The sequence below is a fragment of the Bos indicus genome, chromosome 1, assembly GCF_029378745.1.
Source record: "Bos indicus isolate NIAB-ARS_2022 breed Sahiwal x Tharparkar chromosome 1, NIAB-ARS_B.indTharparkar_mat_pri_1.0, whole genome shotgun sequence".
Lineage (NCBI taxonomy): Eukaryota > Metazoa > Chordata > Mammalia > Artiodactyla > Bovidae > Bos > Bos indicus.
In genome coordinates, this window is record NC_091760.1 from 131,074,453 (window position 1) to 131,098,296 (window position 23,844).

General features: G+C 49.1%; 1 protein-coding gene across 6 annotated transcripts in view; it reads right to left on the bottom strand.

Annotated features, from left to right (window-relative positions):
• Nucleotides 1–16,381: 16,381 nt before the first annotated feature.
• Nucleotides 16,382–23,844, bottom strand: part of MRAS (muscle RAS oncogene homolog) — a 66,621-nt gene continuing 59,158 nt past the window's right edge. For all 6 annotated transcript variants that reach the window (XM_019961927.2, XM_019961909.2, XM_070794232.1 and 3 more), the window contains 2 exons: nucleotides 21,340–21,419; nucleotides 16,382–19,728 (listed from right to left, as the gene is read on the bottom strand). In XM_019961927.2, coding sequence (XP_019817486.1) covers nucleotides 19,629–19,728; nucleotides 21,340–21,419 — 180 coding nt within the window. In that variant the 3' untranslated portion in view covers nucleotides 16,382–19,628. The remainder of the gene's footprint in view (nucleotides 19,729–21,339; nucleotides 21,420–23,844) is intronic.

Sequence of the window (23,844 nt, forward strand, 5' to 3'; positions counted from 1 at the left end):
AGGTTGGTACATGTTTACCTAGCATTAATGATGATTTTTCTACATTTTTCTACATTTCTACAACTACACAGTTGTGTAGTTGTGCTTTTCTACATTATTTGAATCTTAACAAGTATGATTATGCAGTAGAATAACTGTTCTTTAAAAAAAACAATGAGCAAATGTTTTATTAGTTCTAGGTTATGGGAATATGAATGATTTGTGTTTTTCTTTGTATTTTTAAAATAAGAATAGGTACTATTTTTTGTTTTGTTTTTAGTACCCACCCAGTCTTTAAAATGTTAGATAGTTTCTTGCTGCTGCTGCTGCTGCTAAGTCGCTTCGGTCATGTCCGACTCTGTGCGACCCCATAGACGGCAGCCCACCAGGCTCCCCCGTCCCTGGGATTCTCCAGGCAAGAACACTGGAGTGGGTTGCCATTTCCTTCTCCAATGCATGAAAGGGAAAAGTGAAAGTGAAGTCGCCCAGTCGTGCCCGACCCTTAGCGACCCCATGGACTGCAGCCTACCAGGCTCCTCTGGATTTTCCAGGCAAGAGTACTGGAGTGGGGTGCCATTGCCTTCTCCGAGTTTCTTACTAGTCCTATTTTATTCAGTGTTTCCTATTGGGAAAGTGTACTGAATTCTATCAAATGACATGTACAGATATGACCACATGATTTTTAACTTCTCCTCCTACTGAGCCACACTGGCATTCCTGGGGGAAGCAATTTATTGCTCAAATGTCTACTTAGTAAGGTACAAGCAGAAAGCAAATTTTTTCCACTGTCCTTCAAGCCCACTTGCTGGGTGTGCTCCCCTTCACTCTGGATGAAATCTTGGAAAGCTTTCAGCTTTCATAATTATTTTTGGTCTAAGGAGAGTTTCATTTTAGTAACTAAAAAGCTCTATTCAATCCAATATTTAAAACTACAGTGTTTTATCTAATTCAAATGTCTCCTTCCCTTTAGCTCTGCCTCTGACTAGGAAATCTGAGAAGGGGACAGGGGTTTTACTTCTTTCCTAAGTGCTGTTTTGGGGGCTGTATTCCTCAGGAATCTTCAAAGAAACAGAATCAGTAGGATATCTATATTTATATTGAAATAAATTTTTATGAGGAATTGGCTCACATGTGGCTCACAGCTCACATGGAAGCTGAGAAGTCCCTGCATCTGGGTCTATAAGCGGGAAACCCAGGAGAGCTGGGGTTGTGACTCAGCCTGGTCTAAAGGCCCGAGGAGCAGAACAGATGGTGTAATTCCTAAGCCAAGGGCAGGAGAAGACTGATTATCTCAGCTCAGCAGTCAGGCAGAGAGAGTGAATTCTCCCATCCTCCATCTTTTTATTCTATTCAGGTCCTCAGTGGAGTGGACGATGTCCACCCACACTGGGGAGGGCCATCCTCTTTTCTCAGTACACGGACTCAAGTGTTAATCTCATCCAGAAACATGCTCACAGATACACCTAGAATCATACTGAACCAAGTATCTGGGCACTGCATGCTCCAGTCAAGTTAACACGTAAAATTAACCATCGTAGGGACTGTCTAGGGGAGAGCAGAGATAAGGAGTGGGGGTCCTATTAATCTGGTACTTTGTTACCTGGTGTTGGTACCCTGGGGTGTGTTGCATTCACAGTTACTGAGGGGGCTTCTCCCCCAACACTGAGGCTCTCTTGTGAGGAGATTTTAACCCAGGCTGTGCCTCCTCGTGTTGGCAAGTGTTGACCCCTCCTCTTGGTCCCCGGCTCTCCTTTTTCCCAGTGTGGGGAATCTCTACTAAATACCACTCTTTCCATGGGGTCCACTGCTGGCCCACAGGAAATAGGCACAGGCCAATGCTGAAGGTCTGAAGATCTGAAGTGCAGGCCTTTTTTAAAGACAATCCTCACCAATAATCTGCTGTCAGACAAGGGCAACTCCAGCCAGTTGCTGACCTTGAGTCTTTATCAGGTCCTGTGTCCCTCAGGTGTCAGGAGCCCCTCCTTTGACTTGAAGTGCAAGGCCAGGTGGTGGTGATGATGGGGATTACGCTCACTGATAACACTCGCTTTCCAAACGCCTCTGCATTCTTCCTCCTCAACCCCTCAAGTAACCTCATGGTCTGGGGGGTCCTCTTGGGTGGGCAGAGGTCGGGTGACTGGCACCTTAAGGACAGCAGGTGCTAGACAACTCTGCCCTTGTCCTTGGCCTGTGGGGTTCTGCCAAAACTCTCTTTTTAATATCCCTTGTGTGGCATAAGTATTCTCTTTATACTCAGCTGGGTTTATGAGTGTCTTTTAATGTTTGCCCCTATTTTCACACATGAAATTTCTTGTTTATTTTTTTCTACTTGTTTCACCAGACTTTGATACTAGGGTATTTCTAGCTTCATGAAATTACTCAGGGGCTTTTCTCTATAGTTTTGTAAAGTTGGAATAACGAGGAAATTGCTTCTTTGGGGGAAGTTAAGTAAAAGTTAGCTGTAAAACAGTCTTGGCATGGTGCCTTTTTATTATTATTATTAATTTATCTGGTTGCCTCGGGTCTTAGTTGCAGCACATAAAGTTTTTGTTGTGTCAGGTGGGATTGTTCGGTGAGGCACACGGGCTCTCTATAGCTGTGGCTCGCAGGCTCTGGAGTACACGGGCTCAGCAGTTGCGGTGCATGGGATTAGCTGACCCATGGTTTGTAGTATCTCAGTTCCCCTGTGTGTGTTAGTCGCTCAGTTGTGTCTGACTCTTTGTGACCCTATGGACTGTAGCTCGCCAGGATCCTCTGTCCATGGAATTCTCCAGGCAAGAGTACTAGAGTGGGCTGCCATGTCCTTCTCCAGGGGAGTCTTTCTGACCCAGGGATTGAACCCTGGTCTCCTGTATTAGCAAGCAGATTCTTTACCATCTGAGCTACTGGGCACCATCTCAGCTACCATCTGAGCCCTTGTTGCTGTTGAGTCGCTAAGTCATGTCCGACTAACTCTTTTGTGACGTCATGGACTGTAGCCTGCCAGGCTCCTTTGTCCATGGGATTTCCCAGGCAAGAGTACTGGAGTGGGTTGCCCTACTAGGGATCAAAACCGAGTCCCCTGCATCACAATGCAGATTCTTAACCCCTGGACCACCAGCAAAGTCCTGGCATGGTGCCTTTTTTTTTTTTTGGTTGCAGTGGGTTTTTGTTGCAGCAAGTGGGGGCTACTCTTCATTGTGGTGTGCAGGCTTCTCATTGAAATGGCTTCTCTTGTGGAGCACGGGCACTAGGGGGTAGGCTCAGTAGTTGTGGTGCATGGGCTTGGTCGCTCCACAGCATGAGGGATCTTCCTAGATCAGGGACTGAACCTATGTCTCGGGCAGATTCTTTACCACTGAGTCACCAGGGAAGCCCTGGCATGGTACCTTTTAAAGTGATAAATCCGTAACAGTGTTTCCAAGTTCTTCTATTGTCACTGAATTCCTCAAGTTTTCTACCTCTCTATGGTTCATATTCGGCAATACACACTTTGTCAGAAAATCACTTTCTTCATAGGCTTTGCCATTTATTGCCATAAAGTAGCACATGTGTTGGTTTCCTAGGGCTGATGGAACAAATTACTATAAACTGGGCGTCTGAAAGTAACAGAAGCCCACCCTCTCCTAGTTCTGGAGGCCAGGAGTCTGAAACTAAGGTGTTGACGGGACAGTTTGTCCTGGACGCTCTCAGCAAAACTTGGTGCTCCTTGAGCTGGAGCTTCATCCTCCAGTCTCTGCCTTCGTCCTCACTTGGCTTCTTCTGTGTGTCTTTGATCTTGTCTCCTTTTTCTTGTGAGACACTGGATAGTAAACTTAGCTGCTGCTGCCATTTAGTCGCTCAGCCGTGTCCAACTCTTTATGCCCTCATGGACTGTAGCCGTCCAGGCTCCTCCGTCCATGGGATTTCCCAGGCAAGAATACTGGAGTGGGTTGCCATTTCCTTCTTCAGGGATCTTTCCAACCCAGAGATCAAACCTGAGTCTTCTCCTTGGCAGGTGGGTTCTTTACCACTGAGCCACCTGGGAATCAAGTTTGGGGGTCACCCTAAATCCAGGATAATCTCATCACTAGATCTTTAATTACATCTGCAAAGACCCTCATTCCGAATAAAGTCACCTTCACAGGTACTGGAGTTCAGGATTTGGACATATCTCTTTTTGGGCCACTATTCAATTTGAAAGGTTGTTGTTGAATCATGCGAATACACCAGGATTCTTGGCCCCCGGAGGAGAAGAATTCAATCCGGGGCCAGAGACGAGGCTTGATCGCTCAGAGCTTTTGTGTAATAAAGTTTTATTGAAGTATAAAGGAGATAGAGAAAGCTTCTGACATAGGCATCAGAAGGGGGCAGAAAGAGTACCCCCCTGCTAGTCTTTAGCTGGATGTTATATAGTCACTAGCAGTCTGTTAATGAAAGAAAGGAATGTCTTAAAATTCAGAATGGCACCAGGCTCCTCACCCATAAGATGCATTTTGGGATAAATGGTTTATTCTGGGCCATAAAATGATTAACTTGAATCTTGAAGAAGGGCAGACCACCATACAAATAGTTTCATTTACATAGATTAGGGGAACAATATCCATACTGGTTTGTCAAGTAGGTTCTGGGCCAAGAGGCGGAACCGACTTGGAGACAGAGTTTGGGGTAAAGGCATAGTACATTAGCATAGCTTAAGACAAACATTTCCATAAGAAAAAGGCATTGGTTATCTGTAGACTCGAGAATAGCTAACTTCAGGCGAAACCGGGTGTCATTATGGCAACACAATATTTTAAGAGAAACCTCTCTTTAAATTTGTATAGAGAAGGAAAAAATATTGCTAGTTTGTTTCCTCCTGCCGCTTAAGAGAGATAAAAATGTCTGACACTTGCAGGCTATTTCCTCTATTTGGAGACCCCTGGCCTTCCTGCCTGTTACCCTCTCAAATTCAGTTTGTTGTTGTTTAGCTGTTAAGTTGTGTCCAACTCTTTTGCGACCCCATGGACTGTAGCCTGCCAGTCTCCTCTGCCCATGAGATTTCCCATGCAAGAATACCCGAGTGGGTTGACATTTCATTCTCCAGGGGATCTTCCTGATCCAGGGATCAAACTCATGTCTCCTGAACTTCAGGTAGATTCCTTACCACTTAGCCACCCAGGACACCCATTCAAATCACTACTCTTTTACTTACAGAATCATGAGAATTGGATTGCACATTTCTGAGAAACATACACATTTATCTGAAATTAAAATTTTAAAAATCTTTTGTTTTCTGGGACCTTCCAGTATCAGGAAGAGAACCTTGTTTACAAGATGCCACCAGGTCCATTTTCACAGGAAATAAGTCTATTGCTTCCTTTTCACCACATGTGCGGGGGATTTGGATGGCAACGCTGAGTTCTGTGAAATTCCTCCCTTAGAGGTGACCTGGAGAGAAAGGAACAAATAGTTCACACTTTCTGCAAAAAGTTTATTCATCTATTTGAGAATTTGAGCTTTCTAAACAGTGGGGGAATCAGAGGCACAGAACCATTCCTTCGGGTACCATGCCGCTGCCTTCCCAGGCCTGGCACTTCTTGAGGGCAGGGGCTCTCATAACATCATGGTGGGAGGGGGTGGAGGAGGGCAGGACCTGCATCTCCGCCCGCATCTCCTCCCGCTTTATTCTGTCACAGGGCCACCTCAGTGCAACCTCCCTTTGAGGAAAAAAAATAGTGTAGCTGCTGGAAACAAGAGAGATCGTGAAATCTGATGAGACTGGCTGTCACAAGTCAGGGTTCTATTTGCTAAACAACTGTCATGAAAACATTACACATTTCCATCAAGATTAAAAACTAAAACCACAGTAACTCTGAGCACCATCATAAGTGAAAATACCTGTCACAACCCTGTCAGGTGGCACACCACACAAACCACCACCACCACCCCTGACAAAGCAGTTCAGCCTCTTGGAAGTTATGAATGATGGGACTTCCCTCGTGGTCCAGTGGCTAAGACTCTGTGCTCCCAATGCAGGTCGCCTGGGTTCAATCCCTAGTTGGGAAACTAGATCCCACGTGCCATGAAAGATCCCAAATGCCACAACTAAGACCAGGCACTGCCAAATAAATTAAAACAAAATTTTAAAGTTCTCGTCACAAGAAAAAAAAAAATTTTTTTTTTAAAGGAAGTAGACCCACTGGAGCTCTGGAGAGAGGGAGTCCTGCAGCCATAGAAGAGGAGAGAGTGCTGGCCAGTATATCTCAATCTTCCCAATGCATCTGAATCACCTGGAGGGCTTGTGAACCACAGGTCACTGACCCCACCCAAGTCTCCGATTCAGTGGGTCTAGGGTGGGGAGACGGAGAAGGCAATGGCACCCCACTCCAGTACTCTTGCCTGGAAAGTGCCATGGACGGAGGAGCCTGGAAGGCTGCAGTCCATGGGGTCGCTAAGGGTCGGACACGACTGAGCAACTTCACTTTCACTTTTCACTTTCATGCATTGGAGAAGGAAATGGCAACCCACTCCAGTGTTCTTGCCTGGAGAATCCCAGGGATGGGGGAGCCTGGTGGGCTGCCGTCTATGGGGTCTCACAGAGTCGGACACGACTGAAGTGACTTAGCAGAAGCAGCAGGGTGGGGAAAATTTGCATTTCTCACAAGTTCCCAGGGACTTGTGAACCACTGGCCCAGGTGGGGCTTTGGAATCTGTCCTGTTAATAAGCTCCATCTGTGATTGAGGCAGAGCCTTTCAACATTTTGTTAAGTGCTGGTTACAGGGTGATCAGCCCTGGTCAAAGGCCAGGGACTTAGGTGTGTGGGTGTTTAGACCCAGAGCGGGGTATGTATTGGGGTTCATCTCATGGTTCCTAAGAGGGTTCTCCAGCCTGGGCATGTGTGAACCATTTGTGAAATGTATGGTGAACTTGCTATGCTCCAGACCCTGGGTCCGACGGTGTACCTGAATCTGCACAAGCTGCTCTTCTAGAAGGCAGAAAGACCCAGAGGGTGGAGTGAGAGCAAGGTAGAGGGGTCTGACCCTTGATATCCCAGGACTCTTACCCTGGGAGCCCAGTCAGAGGCCTTTGGGACCAACCCCACCACGTGAGGCTGGCAAGGGACCCATCTGCTCTGCGATGGCGCCACCTGGTGGACAAGAGGAACACTGGCCTTGTGGCAAGGGGACATTCAAATGGGGATAACGCATACCTCTTAGTGCTGCTACTACTACAAACATCATGTTGGTAGTGCCAAGAACAACAGCTAGGAAATATCGAGAATGTACTCTGTATATGCCAGACACATACCATATAAGCTCTGTGGATTCATCAACATTTAATCTTCATGACATTAGAGGACTGTAGTCATATGGGTTTGGTTTTCACATGAGGGAACCCCGACCCACAGAGCTGGAATAACTTGCCAAGGCCCCATCGTTAGTGAGGCAGTGTCCTCAGACCCCTGTTTGGGCCTGGCTTGGAGGGCACCCTTGTGGCCCAGGCTTTGCCACTCTGGCCTCTGAGAACTGGAGAGAGCTGTTTAACATCTCTGAAGCTCAGGTTCCTCTCCTGAGAGGAGTTTAGTGTCCTCCTCCTGGGGGCCAAGTGAGGGGAGGCTTGGTGACAGAAGCCCTCAGCTCTGGGCTTGGCTGCTGTGCAGCCCCAGGGCTTCATTCCCACAAATGTCTGGCAGTGGTTCCCCATCCCATGCAACAGACCCAGCCCTGCCCAGCGCAGAGCAAGCCCTCAACAAGTAGCATTTCAGCTCTTGGCCTAAAACAGGGGCCCCAACCCCCGGGGCCACAGACTGGTACCAGTCCATGGCCTGTTAGGAACCAGGCCAAACAGCAGGCCGTGACCGGTGGGCCAGCAAGTAAAGCTTCACCTGTGTTTCTAGCTGCTCCCCGTCGCTCCTGGTACTGCCTGAGCACTGCCTCCTGTCAGGTCAGCAACAGCATTAGATTCTCACCGAAGCACGAACCCGACTGTGAACTGCACATGCGAGGGATCTAGATTGCATGTTCCTTAAGAGAATCATCTGGAAACCATCAAGTCTCCCCCAGTCTGTGGGAAAATTGTCTTCTACGAAATCGGTCCCTGGTGCTGAAAAGTTTAGGGACTGCTGACCTAAAAGAAAATATCTGTGTCAATAAATCCATCTCCTTCCCCCGCCTTCGATACTATACCCCTGGCCCAGTGAAAACGCTCGTCACTTCTGAAGAACTTCCTTGCAGAAGTGAATGACAAGGAAGAGAAATTAACACTGAGCATTAGACAGAGGCAATCTGGCCCTGACTGAATCCAGGAACCAGCAGTGGCCAGGAAGCCTGGCTGGGTACCCCCACTCCAGGGTTAGAGCACCCCTCACCCCCTCACTATGCCCCAGCACAGGGCAAGTTCTTCCCCTGGCTCCTGCTGGGGCGTATGCTGGCCAAGCTGGGGGCAGCTAGTGACCATGTTAAAACAGACTTAGTTGGCTGTGGGAGGGGTGTGGTTAGAGAAATATGGATCTCATTGGCCCCTGAGGCCCAAGTGAAGTGGGGGGTTATGCAAAGACTGAGGCCCTGAATTCAGGAGGCCCTGAAGCTGGACTAGAGAGGGAGATGGCGTCCGACTGAGTGTGACTTGGCTCTGCCCCCTACCATCAGGAAACCTGTTGTGACAGAGGTCTTGAACTTGGCCCGGGGGAAAAGTTCTGGGTGAGAGGGTTCACAGGGTGCTTTGGAGCAAACTTTCCCCCAGATTACTGCTCTGTGAAGGGAATTCCCCCTGGAATTCTGGGGTCAACAAAAAGATTGCCTACTGGACACAGGCTTTTTATTGGGACAGCTGGCTTAACATGAAAGCTAAAACTTATTTCACTCTTAACTCCAGAATACATTTTCAATGAAGTAAAATTGATGACAGAACACCTACTAGGTGCCAGAATTGTTTCTAGAGCTTTCTATGAATTAGCTCATTTAATCTTCACCACAATGGTATAAGAGTCCAAGGAAGAGTCCCTTGGACTGCAAGGAGGTCCAACCAGTCCCTCCTAAAGGAGACCAGTCCTGGGTGTTCATTGGAAGGACTGATGTTGAAGCTGAAACTCCAATACTTTGGCCACCTCATGCGAAGAGTTGACTCATTGGAAAAACCCTGATGCTGGGAAAGATTGAGGGCAGGAGGAGAAGGGGATGGCAGAGGATGAGATGGCTGGATGGCATCACGGACTCGATCGACATGAGTCTGGGTAAACTCCAGGAATTGGTGATGGACAGGAAGGCCTGGCGTGCTGCGATTCATGGGGTCACAAAGAGTCAGACACGACTGAGCAACTCAACTGACTGATACAAACCATAAATAAAATTAGAAGATTAGTTAGATGCTAGGAAAATAAGCATGAATAAGGAATTTCTGAGGAATAAAAATTGACAAATAAAAAACTTAAAATGTCCTCAATTCTACTGGTGCTCAAAGAAATAAAAATAAAATAGAAATTTGATGCCATTTTCTTCACGTGTCCATTAAGCAGACATTTCAAAAAAGATGATAACAACCAGGGGTGGTCAAAGTATAGGAAATGTACATTTCTTATGCTGGTTCACACATTTTCTCTTTACTAGCTGATCACAGGTATTGCATTATTTATTTAATTTTGCCCAATTACTGTTCACTTAGATCATTTTCAATTTTTTTTTGTCTTATGAATGCAAAGACCATCTTTGTTCATCCATTCTTTGCAACTTTGACAATTTCTTTAGGAAAGGGCCCCAGGAATGGAACTTTTAGGGTAGAGGATTTGAAACTTCTTGATGTTGGATCCAAATGGCTTCTCATGAAGGTAGAGTATGTTTGGCTTGACAAGGGGAGCTGGGTATGAGCAGAGCTCAGAGTAGCCCTGGACCTGGAGAAATGAGGGTAACAGGTAGAGTGAGTAGAGCCTGGAGGCTGCCTTGCAGATGAAGAGTTGGGCTGGGGGGTGGGAGGGAGGGACTTGGGGGAGAGAGGCAGGCGGGGAGAGGTGGGAGGGCAGAAGTCAGAGGATGGGGTATAAGGTGGAGCCTTCCAGGCTGGCCATCCCAGGGAGGACAGTTGATGCCCAGGCCTGCCCCACAAGGGAGGCAAGAGGACCCCATGGGGCAGGTTGGCCTGGATTCTAGCACTTCACTTACTGGGGCAGTCACCCAGCTCCTCCAAGTCTTAAGTGAACCAGGCAAAGCACAATAACTGGTAGGTGATCAGTTGCGGTCACCTATGGTCAATAAATGGTGGCTGTAGTTACTAGTCGGCACTCCGAAGCATTTACTGATTTGATTCTGGAATTTCGGCTAACACTTAAATAAAACATTCCCTATACCAGCCATTGGCTTCCCAGGTGGCACAGTGGTAAAGAATCCACCTGCCAATGCAGGAGACGCAGGAGACACAGCTTTGATTCCTGGGTTGGGAAGATCCCCTGGAGTAGAAAATGGCAACCCACTCCAGTAATTCTCTAGTAATAACTCCTGGGAAATCTCGTTGACAGAGGAGCCTGGCAGGCTACAGCCTCTGGGTTCCAAAGAGTTGGATATGACTGAGCACGCACACACGTGCCAGCCATTATTCTTAAAGCATATATATCTAATTCAAACCCAAACAATCTGATAAATGAGGAAATCTAGGCACAGAGCAGTTGGGCACCTTGCCAAAGTCATCAGCCAGCAGCTCAGCTGGGCCAGACTTGGGCACCCATGCTCATGGCCCCTCCCCATGCCACCTTGCACATCAGTAGTATCAGAATCTCAGCAACGCCAACCGCAGAGAAGAAACAGAAGTCTGAATTCATTTGGGGGTCGGGGAAGTTGTCATATTGACTCAGAAAATGGTTATGGTGCCTGCATCAAGGGCTCCTCCAGGTCACCTTCATGTAGGATCCAGGCGGGGTCCCAAGCGGCCCCTGGCTGCAGGCTGCTTCCCACAGGCTGGAGGCCAGAGGCCCCAGACTGCACCTGGGGCCCCTGGGTCTCACCCGTTGTGCTAACTGCTGGCTGGCCAGCCTTGCTCAGGAAGAAAGTCTGGAAAAAGGCAGCAGACAGGCCAGGTGGTGTCCCTGGAAGGAGGCCCAGCGCAGAAGCTCCGGAAAATGACAGTGATCTAGGTTCAAAATGCCTCTGCTGAGTCACTCAGGGGAAGTTGATCTGCATTCAGCTCACTTGGAAGAAGGCGGGGATGTGGGAGATGCAGTGAAAGATTTGCCTCAAACAAGTTAAAATTAAAAGAGGGTGGGGTGGCTGGCGGGACCAACTCATCCTTGGCGTGGAGGGGTTGGCGGTACGCAGCACGGTCTTGGGTTGGGAGCCAGATGGACCCGCAGGCAAGGCCAGGCCCCATCAGCCCCGGCTGTCCCTGGGCCTCGTCTTCTCTTCGTGTAAAACAAGGGCCATACCACCTGCCTCATGGGTGCCCAAGGAGAGTAAACGAGATAGTATGCACAAATAGCACTGTGCCTAGCTTGCTGTAAGCTAGTATCATGAAACATTCGCTGATAACCAGTGTGTGTGGCGCATGTACCCTGTGCGGACCGAGTAATGTGGGTTGGTTGATTCAGGGTTCTCAGTATTACGTGCCAGGAACTTGGGAGAAGCTCAAGTGCTCCTTCCCAGACCTGCTGAGTCTCCCGGGGGATTATAATGGTTGCTAATGTTTGAGAACTGCCACCTATCTGATAATATTAGTATTGCTGTTATAGAACAAGGTGAAAATTTTTATTCTTACTAATAGGGGGAGCCACTGTCCTGGTTTACCAGGGATTGTCCTGGGTTTAGCACTCAAAATCTCACATCCCAAGAAACTCCTTGGTCACAGGCAAACTGGAAGCTTGGCTACCCCCCTCTATTAACAGTTGGAACCAGGGACTTCCCTGGTTCCAGTGGTTAAGAATCCACTTTCCAATGCAGGAGATGCAGGTTTGATCCCTGTCTGGGAACTATGATGATTCCACATGCCAGCAGGCAACTAAGCCTGCACGCCACAGCTAGAGAAAGACCAGGCCACACAGTGAAGACCCAGCATAGCACACCTGCCCCTCCAAAAACCAGAGAGTTGGAACTATACTGTACCCTAGGAAGGGATTATGGGATTGTGGCAAAAGAAAGCCAACCAGGCAAGGGGGAGGGGATCTGAGGGGCAGGTGCTTAGCTGACTAGTTACAGGGAGAGGTTGCTGTCAGAGGAGGCGTGGGTGGGATGGCAACTGGGCAAGGTGTGGGGTGAAGGCCAACTGAGAGGCCCTGACAACCGAGGGGCGATCCTGGGGACCCCAAGTCCTCAGCACAGCTCAGGGGTGGCTACTGAGTGTGGACTTCCTTTGTAGAAACTGAGGCAGAGGCTGACCTTCAGAGGAAGGAGGCTGTGGAGCCTCAGAAACCAAGTCTGCAGCTGCCCTGGGGCTGCTGTAGGCTGGGGACCAGGGACACAGGAGGGCAGCACAGGTCTGTCTGACTTAGGTTTGAAGGCATGGAAGCCCCTGGTGATATCTGTAATCATTATTAATCCATTTAATAGACATTCAGCATTAGCATTGTAGCACCAGGCCTGCCCCTGGATCTGGGGTCATACATGTACATTGGATTGGACAGACTGGTCAACAAGTTAAGCCAGGCTCTGAAAGGACCTGCTTGGGTGAAGAGAGAATCCTCATAGGCAAGTGTTGGTTTACAAAGGGCTGGGCTCCTCAACCCACTTCCTTCTTTTATTAACCAATTTTCACTGAGAAACTATATGGTTCAAGGAATCAGCCTAATGCTCCCTGGTGGTGCAGTGGTTAAGAATCCACCTGCCAATGCAGAGGACATGAGTTCCATCCCTGGTCCGAGAAGATTCCACATGCCATGGGGCAACTAAGCCCGTGGGCAACAACTCCTGAGCCTGTGATTTAGAGCCTGTGCTCTGCCACTGGAGAAGCCACTGCAAAGAGAAGCCCACACACTGCAACTACAGAGTAGCCCTCACTGGCCACAGCTAGAGAAAGCCTGCACACGGCCAAAAAAAAAGAGAAAGGTTTGCCTCCAAATTAAAATATATATATATAATTAGCATAAAAATGGAACCCATCTCGTGGTCTCAGCCTGGCCATCAGCCGAATCCTCTGGGGAGCTTTAAAAACTCTTTATACTTGGGCTCTGACCCAGGCCAACTGCACCTGATTCTCTGGGGCTGTGGCCTGGGCAGCAAGGTTTTTTTCCCCAAACTCTGGAAGTGATTCTAATACTAATATACAATCCTTTGCAAACCACCGGTTATGAATTCGAGATGATGACATGTCAGGAACCTTTGCTATATGCCTTACCTCCCTTCTCCGAACCTGGCTTCCACCCGGGGAGGCTTGCCAAGTGGTCTCATGCCATCATGGCATGCTAAGTTTCCTCTCCACTTGGCCAATTCTGCCCAGGAGGCTGGGGCCTGAGTGGCAGGTGGTGTTAACCCCAGGGGAGGAGCTGGATGAGTCACGTGTGGGTCACGCACTTAGTCACTTGGGGGATGGGGAGAAGAGGGGAGGCCACCCCTATCTCAGGATGTTGTGGGGGCAATGTGGGGGTGTGTGAAGAATGTTAAAGACGGACCTTCACTGCTTTCATTTCCTCTCCCTACTCTCGGTGGCCTTGAAACTAGCAGAAGGCCCTGCAGTCAGAAAAGGAGGTTCAAGGGGCCAGTTCACGTTTTCACTGAGGGGGAGATCCATGACCATCTCCCCAGAAGAATGCATATGTACACACAATTTTGCATACTATTTTTGAAAAATGTTTGTTTATTTATTTTTGGCCATGCTGAGTCTTCACTGCTGCTTGGGCTTTTCTCTAGTTGCAGCGAATAGGGGCTACTCCCTAGCTGTGGTGTGTGGGCTTCTCTTGTGGAGCACCAGCTCCAGAGGGTGCGGGCTTCAGTAGTGGTGGTGCTGGGCTTAGTTGCCCGGCAGTATGTGGGATCTTTCCAGATCAGGGATTGAACCCGTGTCCCTGCATTGGCAGGAGGATTCTTTACCGCTGAGCCACCCGAGCAACCCCTGCATATGATTTTGAGAGGGGGTCGAGAGGGGGTCAGCCACCCCACCCGTCACCCCACAGAGCCAAGATGAATAACCCCCATACTAGGGTTCCTGGTGGTCCCGAGGGCCCAAGGGACCCTTGTTCATCAGACACAGGAAGGAGAGGAGGACCTGGGCAACTTTCCCCAGAAAGCGGGCTGCTGTCCTGCAGATTAGAACCAAACAAGCTGCCCTCACGTCCACATGGTAGGAAAGCACGCAAGGCTGGGCCTCCAGTCACAATTTCTGACTCAGTAGGTCTGATACAGGCCTGGGTGACTTGCATTTCTAACAAGTTTCCAGGTGATGCTGAAGCCGCTGGTCTGGGGACCAAACTTTGAGAGCCACTTACCCGATTCTTTTACCTCTGTCCATCAGTCCAGGTACGTGTCCCATGATTGAGCAGGAAGCTGGTTTGAGTCAGAGTTAATACTTTCCCTTATCACTGCCAGGATGTATGTTCTACTGAAAGCATCCATCAGTTCTTGGCTGGTAGAACTCAGCTTTCTTCAGTTTAAAATTTCACATTAGCATGACAATGCACTGTTTGCCACAGTGTGTGTGCGCGAGCGTGCGCGCGCGTGCTCAGTCATACCAACTCTTTGTGACCCCATGGACTGCTAGGCTAGGCTAGGACTCCATGGACCCTGCTAGGCTCCTCTGTCCATGGAATTTTTCAGGCAAGAATACTGGAATGGGTTGCCATTTCTTTCTCCAGGGGATCTTCCCCACCCAAGGATCAAACCTTTGCCTCTTGTGTCTCCTGGGCTCTTTACCAGCTAAGCCACCAGGGAAGCCCCAAGCACGATGGTGGAACTCTGCAAAGTCAGAGGCCTGGGGGATGAGAGTATCTCCAGCTGGTACAGAACACCCACCTTTAGAGAAAGCTCCAAGAACACTGAGCTTTTGTGTGTTCTCAGCTTGGATTCAGAGCTCTGTACATTGAATGTGGCTGTCTACATTTTCAGAAGAATGTTTGAGTGTTTGAGAAGCAAACTGGGATCGAACTTGCCTTTGTGTAAAAACTTCCCACAATTAAGGAAACCACTTGCTGGCTGTGGGAACACTTCTGAGTTTGCTGCCTGGCCAGGCAGAATCTTGTGGCTGTTACAGGCAAAGGAGCAAACTCTAATTGTTGAGTTGAAAGCAGATGAGACTTTTCCTGGTTGGACTGGCTGAGCTGGCAGTCCAAGTGCCAAGGTACAAGTGTATCCAGGCTGGATTTCATTCTGATGCTGAGTTGATATCCTTTGTAGGGCAGTGATACTCAGATTTTACTGCACATACGAATTACCTGGGGATCTTGTTGAAATGCAGATTTTTTTTAAAGCCTGGATTTGCTTATTTTAAAATATTTATTTATTTGGCTGTGTCAGGTCTTAGTTGAGGGACACAGGATCTTTTGCTGTGGCACATGGACTCTCTAGTTTGGGGCATTCAGGCTCTGTAGTTGTGGTGCGCAGGTACAGTTGTTCCAAGTCATGCGGGGTTTTAGTTCTGTGACCAGGGATCAATCCCATGTGCCCTGCATTGCAAGGCTAATCTTAATCACTGAACAACCAGAGTTAAGAATTTTGTCCTGATTTTGATTGAGTAGGACAGGACTAAAGGAGAACTATCAGAACATCCTTTGCCCTGCTCAGCGCCATATACCCACTACCCAGCCCAACGCCTGGCATGGGTGGAGTCCAATAAATCTGTGTGGAAGGAATGAATAGGCAGGCAGCCACACCACCCCTCCCCATTCTAGTCGACAGTCTTCTCTGCCCCCAGCCCAGAGGGGATGAGAAGTTTCCTCTAGCCCCCAAGTTAACCTACTTCAGCTGTCATCACCCAAAGAGTACCCAGGAAGGGAGTTGGTCTCTACTCCCTGGGGAAAAAGACCCAAAGTTTTTTGCCAAGTACCCAACAGTTTCGATCAAAAGATAAAAGAAATCACTTTATACAAAAGACTGTAATCTTACAGACGGGGGCAGGGGGCAGTTTCCATGAAAAGCAATGTCAGACAATCCACTTGGTGTCCTTTGCAAAGTGCATCATTTCTAAGATCTGTACTATGGATGCCACACTTAGCTTTAGCTTTTGTCTACTTAGGGAGCACACATCATTGTCCCATTCATAGGCAAGGAAGCTAAAGACTGAAGTAGGTAACTTAAAGGCATATAAAAGTCAGCGGCAGAGCCCGAAGGCAGGGCTGTTGGACATCAGGAGGCTGTGTCTCTAAACGAGTGCTCACCTGCCTTCATCTTCTGGCTCCGCGCAGGACGGGGACATCACTCATAGCCATCTGTGGTTTCCTCCTTGAGTTAGATTTGCTCTGCAAGTGGGTGTCATTTTGGGCTGGACACTGACCACATACAATGTTCTTGTCATAACTTTAGGAATATTTGAGTAAGAGGAAATCAGACAGACAAGAGCTCCTCCGCTTTTCTTTATTAATGAGTTGGGATACACAAAGACTTAATAAAAGTTACACAAAAGGCTCAAGCTTCATCGAGATCTTCAGGCATCACTCGTTTCACGACCACGGCCACTAGTGTAGACAATGGCTAACACTGTGTCATAGAAGCTGGGCACTCACAGGTGCTCAGCAATTCAAGTGTCTTTCATTCTAAGTAAACCCAACATGGAATCCCTACTCCAATGGGGGCTGCAAAGGGAGGGGACCTGGCTCTGGCTCTGGATTGACTGTAACACATCTGAGGGGCCACTGAGGGGTCAGAGCTGCCGTGTGTTAGTGGGTCTTGTCTCCTGGGAACGGGAGACAGGCCACACTAGGCTCACAGGCACTCTCCACAAGGAGATGGGGCATGGGGTGGGGCGCACAAAGTCCTAACTGAAGCCATCCAGTGTCCCCTGTGAGGGGAGGTCAGTGGCCATTGCTCCAGGCGTGGGGGTGGGGAGGATGGCTCGGATCGCTTGCCCTCTAAGGGGAGAACAGGAGCCCTACTAAGTGAGGGGAGGGGCAGGATGTCAGAAGGAAATCTGTGAGCGCACAGTGACAAAGGCAGGGGGTGAAGGGATTTCAGGAATGGTGTGCTCCAGGGGGCATGAAGGTAGCACAATTCAAATTAAAAGCCAGTAGGAACACCAGAGTGTCACCAAAGACACAAGTCTCATTGGGCTCTGCACTCAGGGAGGAGCATGGCTACTGGTTTTCCAAACCGACCCTGCCAGGAGCCCATGTGCTGGGGGTACCACTGGGTACACTGTAACTCAGGCCTAGGTGGAAGCCGTCACTGCCCCAAGAGCCCACAGTTCTCCAAAATGTAGAGAACCTCTTTCAAAAGTGTTATTTACCCATCGCAGCTGTAGGGGAAATGAGGTCATGGGAAATGAAGGTGGACTATTAACTCAACAGGGACACTGCCGAAGGCCATCGTTTACCCAGTTTCTGCCTTCAGCATCGTGGGCTACGTGCTGAGTGCAGGAGAGATGCCCTGGAAGATGGGACTGGGGGCTGGGGTAGATGGCACGGCCCTAGTTGGGGGAGGGCCCAGAAGCAGCTGGAATCCCCTTGTCTGGTTACATTCACAGCTAAGGGCTTCATTCTAAGTCAATTGCTCTGCTTCCAACAAGACTCCCCAGTGCCACTGGGGAACCGCAGGCTCCACAGTGGTTAAGGGTGCTGATGGTGGTCCATGCCTGGGAACATTTCACAGCGGATATTGCCCCGTGGGCAAGGCTTCCTGGCCCGCTCCACCACTCTCTCCATCACCGCATCTCCATCCTTCCTTCTTCCCTCTGTCTTGCCTCTTCCTCATCTTCAGTTAACAGCTGCCACCCAACTGTACCTGGGCTGCTGGGATGTGGCCCAGAGGAGCATGGCAGTTGGAAAGGGCCTTGTCCTGTCAATGTTTAGAAGGTCCACTAACATTACCGGGTCGTGGGAAGATCTGAATGCCTGAGCTGAATGTTGTTATCCTTCCTTTTCGACTCAGAAAAAAAGGGCCATTTAGACAAATCATGAAAGCTAATTTTCCAACAAATTATTTTGTTCAGCAGCAGAGTCACTCTTTGGCTATGCCCCCACCCCTTCCCCCACGTTGCTGGTGACCTCATTGAGTTAGGACCATAGCATATTTTCAAAACTAAAGAAGAATCCAGGTGTCTCCATGTCCAGCTGGGTGTTCACTTTCTCCAGAGTTTCTTTCTCCAAGTGGTGACCAGGCCACCTGCTAGGGATGTTCTAGTTTGCTTGGTGGCCTGATTTGTAACAGATAGAAAATAAGGTCACTAGCCGACTGCCTCGTCTTCTGACTCTCTCTCCGGGGTGTGCTGTGGCTCCTGCTGCCCATCCGCCCTGCTCCACCCCACCCCACCCCATCTGGCTCATACCAGCAGCACCTGAGAGGCAGGTGGGCATTGTCAAGGAGCTGGGGGCTGGCCCCTTGTAGAAACAGGTGTAGGGGAGCCATGTCCTCACCCCAACCTTTCTTTCTCTTCCAATTATAGTAAAGATCCAAGAGGTTAATAAAAGTTTGTGCCAGAAAGGCAACCTATAATACTAAGCTTGCAAATACTTCAAGGGGTTTTTGCTCATTTATTGGACTGAAGAAGTGAGTCAGTTGACTCAAAGGGAAAATGGCTTCAGGTCTTGGTGCTATTTTAGTAAGAACAGTATTGGATCATTTTTGGTGAAGACTTAGCACAAACTAGAATTTTCCAGATGGTGTCCATGTTAGCCGACTTCAACGTGGAGACCATTCACACCTGCTCAGTGAGTTTGTATCAGAGGCACCAGACACGCAGGTGACGGGAGAATGCTCTCTCACAGCTGCTGCGAAGAACACAGAACTCCACCCACAACATGTGAAAAAGAAACGAACACTTTCACAATGCCAGTCAGCTTGCTTCATGTATACATCTCCAGGTTAAGGCGAAGCCCTTTAAAAACTGATGTGCCAGCCCCTCTCCTCAGCAAAATAAAATTTTGTTTCATAATATCTGTATCCTGAACCACAGTAAAGCCTTCTGGGTAAACACATCTCTCTTCTCTCCAGTTTACAGGCTGTGAGTGGGGTCTGTTTCTCTTGAACCTCCAGCCACGGTCGCTGTGAACTTCCCAGTCTCTCGGTCACTCTACTTTCATAATGAGTTGAGTTTTGGCATGGCTGGGAAAATTCAGTTAAAAAAAAAACCACAATATTCCAGACATGATATCGGAGAGGTCTGCTGAAGACTTGAAACTTCACCAGGCAGTGGGTACAGACCCCTTTAATAAAATAATAATCCCTAAAATAATTTAAAAATCTACAAAAGACACCCAGGCTCAGACACTGTGGACTGGGGGGTGGGGTTGGGGGGAGCTTGATCATGGCTTGTTTTCGTACATGGAGAAACACTCCCACATCAAACCCACACTATGGAGTTCAGAGAAACAACACAGCCACGGAGAGAGGGAGGGACCGGACTGCGTCAGCACAGGGGCTCGGATGCTACTTTGCTCACTGCTGCCTCCTCGTCTCTGGTGAGACACCGGGCCACCTGTGCCCCTCCAGGAAAGCCAGACCCTACCTCCTCCCTGCCCTCCCTCCCTCTCTCCCTTCCTGTGCCAAGTCCTCGGGCCAAGGGTCATGGTTAGAATGGTCTTCAATGCAGTTAGGCAGTGGAGGGTCCCGAGGGCTGGCCAGTTCCTGGTCACTGTGCCCAGGGCCTCGGGCCATCACAATATCACGCACTGCAGTTTGTGGGTGCCCGTGGCCCGGTCTCCCCGCCATTTGGTTTTCTTCTTCTTCTTCTGGCTTTTTTCCGGAATCTGCTGCCTTTTGAGAGAAGGAAGGACAGAATAGCAATGTTACAAAGGGCCTTTGCTTCTCCCTGCCTTCTCCTCCCTTGCTCCTGGGCCTGTGACTGGGAGGTCAGCTCTGGTTCTGGATGGGGAGGGGTGGGGGAAGGGGGGTAGGGAGGGGACATCCTGGTCCTGGACGCTGGAGGAGGAAGGCCTGGCCTGGAAAGCATCTCTAAGGCAGGGAAAGTGGGAAGGGAGAGAGGGCAGAGCAAAACCTGCCATCCTACTGGTGAGATTTCCTGATACCATGCTATGGCTGCATTTATTTCCATCACATGTAACATCAAGCTATGTTATATGTCATACAATGTTGGCTTCTACGTATGTGTTTCATATTTTATTTTATTTTTTAAAGATTTTTTTTAATGTGGACCATTTAAAAATTCTTTATTGAATTTTTACAATATTGTTTCTGGCTTATGTTTTGGTTTTTTGACCAAGAGACATGTAGGAATCTTAGCTCCCTGACCAGGAATCAAACCCTTGCTCCCTGCATTGGAAGGTTAAGTATTAACCACTGGACCACCAGGGAAGTCCTGTTCATTTTTTCCCATGTCTAAAACCTGTCCTTGGAACTAGGAGGTCCATAACTAAGACATCACCCGCTCCGGGTGTGGTAGCATCTCCTAACAGCAGGCAAACACCCATGAGAAAATCATTTCATGAGTGCAGGACTCCCAGCTAAAGCATAAGGTGAAGGCTGCCAACCACAGTCCATGCTGGGGAATAATCAGAAAAGGAGGTTTTTGGGTGTGTGTGCATGAGTGTGAGTGTGTGCACGCACTGGGGGTGGGGGGCTGAGAGATGGCAGGTCAGGAAGCACATGGTTACAGCCTGCATGTGATTCCACAACTCTGTGACAGCCCTAGAGGTCCCCAGCATAAGATAATAGGCTAAATGCATGTCGTCTGCAAACCACTGATTAGGTGTCTCTGTAGGTTGAGGATTTGGGGAACAGGAAAGATAGAGGATGATGAGACCAGCCAGGAGGCTGTCTCCGTCATCTAAGCATGAGATGATGAAGCTTTACACCTAACTACACAAAAGAATGTACAAGAGACCATGGCTGGGGTTTCTGACAATCCTCGCAGACTGCCAGTGTGTGGGGACTGGTGAGGAGACAGATGTGCAAAGCCTCTGTGACTGCAGCCTGGGAATCGGATGCTGGTTGTTCAGCTAGAATGTCAAGGGGTGTTCTGACATCAGGGAAGAGGGGAGGGCCTACTTTTTACTGAGCTGGCAGCTTTGGTGTCGGGAGAGCCTGGGATTGGATGGGGGGAGGGCAGGACGGAGGCACTGCCCAAGGGGAGTCTGAGCTGCAGGATGAAGGAGATCCAGGGAGGAGGTTGCGTGGTACCTCGGGCAGGAGAGCACTTTGTTTGCTTGTGGCTCCATCCACAGGGAGTAGGGGAAGGCACAGGTGGGTGGGGAGGACAGAGAGAGATGGACAGAGGCTTAAGAAACCCAGAACAAGGCCCAGAAGAGCCCAGCCTGGGCCTGGACAAGGTGCCCTCGTGCTCCTCCAGCCCTCCCTGTGCCCATCCTGCCGCAGAGGCCCTGCTTCCAGGTGGCGAGCCTCACTCACCTAATTACTCTAACCAGGTCGTGGAAGGCTTTGTCGACGTTGAGAGGTGGGTCCTTGGCACTGGTTTCTATGTACGGAATCTGGAAGGCAAAACGGGAGTCACTGAGATACACAAAGCCCTTTTCCCTAAAAAATGCAAAATTCTCAGAGTCCCCAAGGAACCCTGCAGGCCCCCTGGCACCTACAATCTCAAGCCTTGGGTGGCTTCTCACTCTTTATTTACTTATTACTGCTTTACTTAGAAGCTGTGCGGATTTTATTTTTTAATTAATTTTTATTAGAGTATAGTCACTTTACAATGTTAGTTTCTGCTGTACAGCACAGTGGATCGGCTATATGTTTACATACAGCCCCTCTTTTTTTTGGATTTCCTTCCCATTTAGGTCATGACAGGGCATTGAGTAGAGTTCCCTGTGCGGTACAGTAGGTTCTCATTAGTTATCTATGGTTTCTCACTCTTTAAAGTTGAAAAGTTTTCCTGACGGCTTTTCTGACTCTCTCTTTTGTTCTTGGTTCACAGAGATATTTTGGGGTCCCCTAAAAATAGAATGAAAAAGACCTTTTTATACACTTGAAGACTAAAGACTGTTTCATTTATCAAACTGACGTATGTTCTGATTCTATTCACTTTCCTCCCCGAGGTCTCTTTCTGTGCCCTGGGGGATCCTGCCCCCCTTCCTGGGTCCTCCTGAGGGGATGTGGGTGGGAAAGGGGATGGCCCTGCGCAGGACTCTGCACCCTAGTGATTCTGGTGGTCTGTGCATCCCTTCTGGTCTCCAGCAGCCTGCCTGGCCCAGCTCTCTCTTGTGTGCATCTTTGAGCCCAGAGCTCAGTATGTTTACAGAAGGCTCATGTCTGCATGTTTAGGACTGAGGAGTCACCAGCCGGCTGGAGGGTAGCAGTAAGTAGGAGACGTGGTTGAAGGGACCTCGTAGGGCCATGTCTACCCCAAGCCTTGGGCTGGCACAGCGAGGAAAACAAAGCTTCCATGAAGTCAGGACAGAGACTCCTCCTTTCACAGGGACCCCATAAAAGCGGGAGGCACACCCCCACTTTCCTACCAAGTAGAGAGAGTGTGGGCTCCAGACAGCACGCACTGGCCTCCCTAGATGAGATGCAGGCAAGCCAATCGTGATTAGACTGAAGAACTCTGGTATTTTTTGCAACTTTTTCCTGATTACAAAATTAAGACATTTCACTATTAACACATTGGAAAAAACACAGCGAAGAAAATAAAAATGACCGACAGGTTAAAGGCAGGGATAGGGTAAGTTGTCATCTTAGGGGAGGAGCAGGCTGTAAAGGATTGCCCAGAACACATCAAAAAGTACCTTCCCACCAACGACCATCACAGATCAGATGTTCACACATTGCTGTGGCTTGGAGCAGGGGCCTTGCTCTACTGACCCAGACACAAAGAGCAGAGCACAAAGGCCAGGGCTCAGACCTTCAGAATTTCCAAACTTCCATTCAACAAATATTTGAGCCTCTGATAACCCTGAGAGGAAACTGCCTGCCACTGAAGGCTATTAGATTGTAGGCTCCTCACTGAGGTGACTGTGGGCTGTTTGGCCTCCGAGGTCCCAATGTCCCCGACCTTGCTAATCCTCACGTTAACCCGCTGAGGTAAGCAAGTCAGCTATCCCCGTTTTGCAGCTGGGGAGACTGAGCTCATAGTGGTGATGTATTTGCCCAAGGCCACACAGCAGCCAGGGGAGACTCAAGATCTGGACCGGGAACACCTTCCACTTCCTGCCTGGCCTGACGCAGACAGGTAGGGGTGCTGAGGTGCACTACAGAGCCTCTTCTAAGCATGGTGGGCACCCCAGTAGGTCCCGGGAGCTGGAGTCCTAGTCGATCTTTTGAGGGCAGAGCAGTGTTCTCCCCTGTGGATATCCAGGGGGCAGGGACCTGCACGGAGCCTCTTTGCATCCTGTAATCCTGCCAGCTCGCATGCCCCAGGTTCCTAGGGCCAGACCTCTGCTTCCTGCCTACCCCCTCACAAGCACACCAGCTGTAATATCTCTGGTCTCCAGACACTGCCACCTTTTTTCTGGGGGGGTCTGCAGAAACACTGAGGTGCATTATCTGGGTTCTTAGAATTCTAAGATTTCGTAGTAACAACACTTAAACTAAGGGAAATCATGCAACAAATGGTAAGTAATACTGTTTGGCTCCACTGAAGGGCCAGGAAATGCCACCTTCTTACATTGAGTGGGGGTGACCTGCCTTGGTCAGCTCAAGAGGAACTTGCCTTATGAGCTCGAAAATTAGGACAGGCGCTAACAAGGTCATGTGGTCTAATGATAAATGGGGTTACAGCATTTGCTGTAAAAGCAACATTAGCTGAGACACTGGAGACCTGGGTTCCAGTGGGGGTAGGTGGGGTACGCCTCACCAGCCCCCTGTGTCTCATTCTCTGTTACCTGAAGAATGGGGCTGCTGCTACCCCCGCACTGCCACCCTCCCCCCATCCTTACCCACCCACCCAGAAGGGGTCTGTGA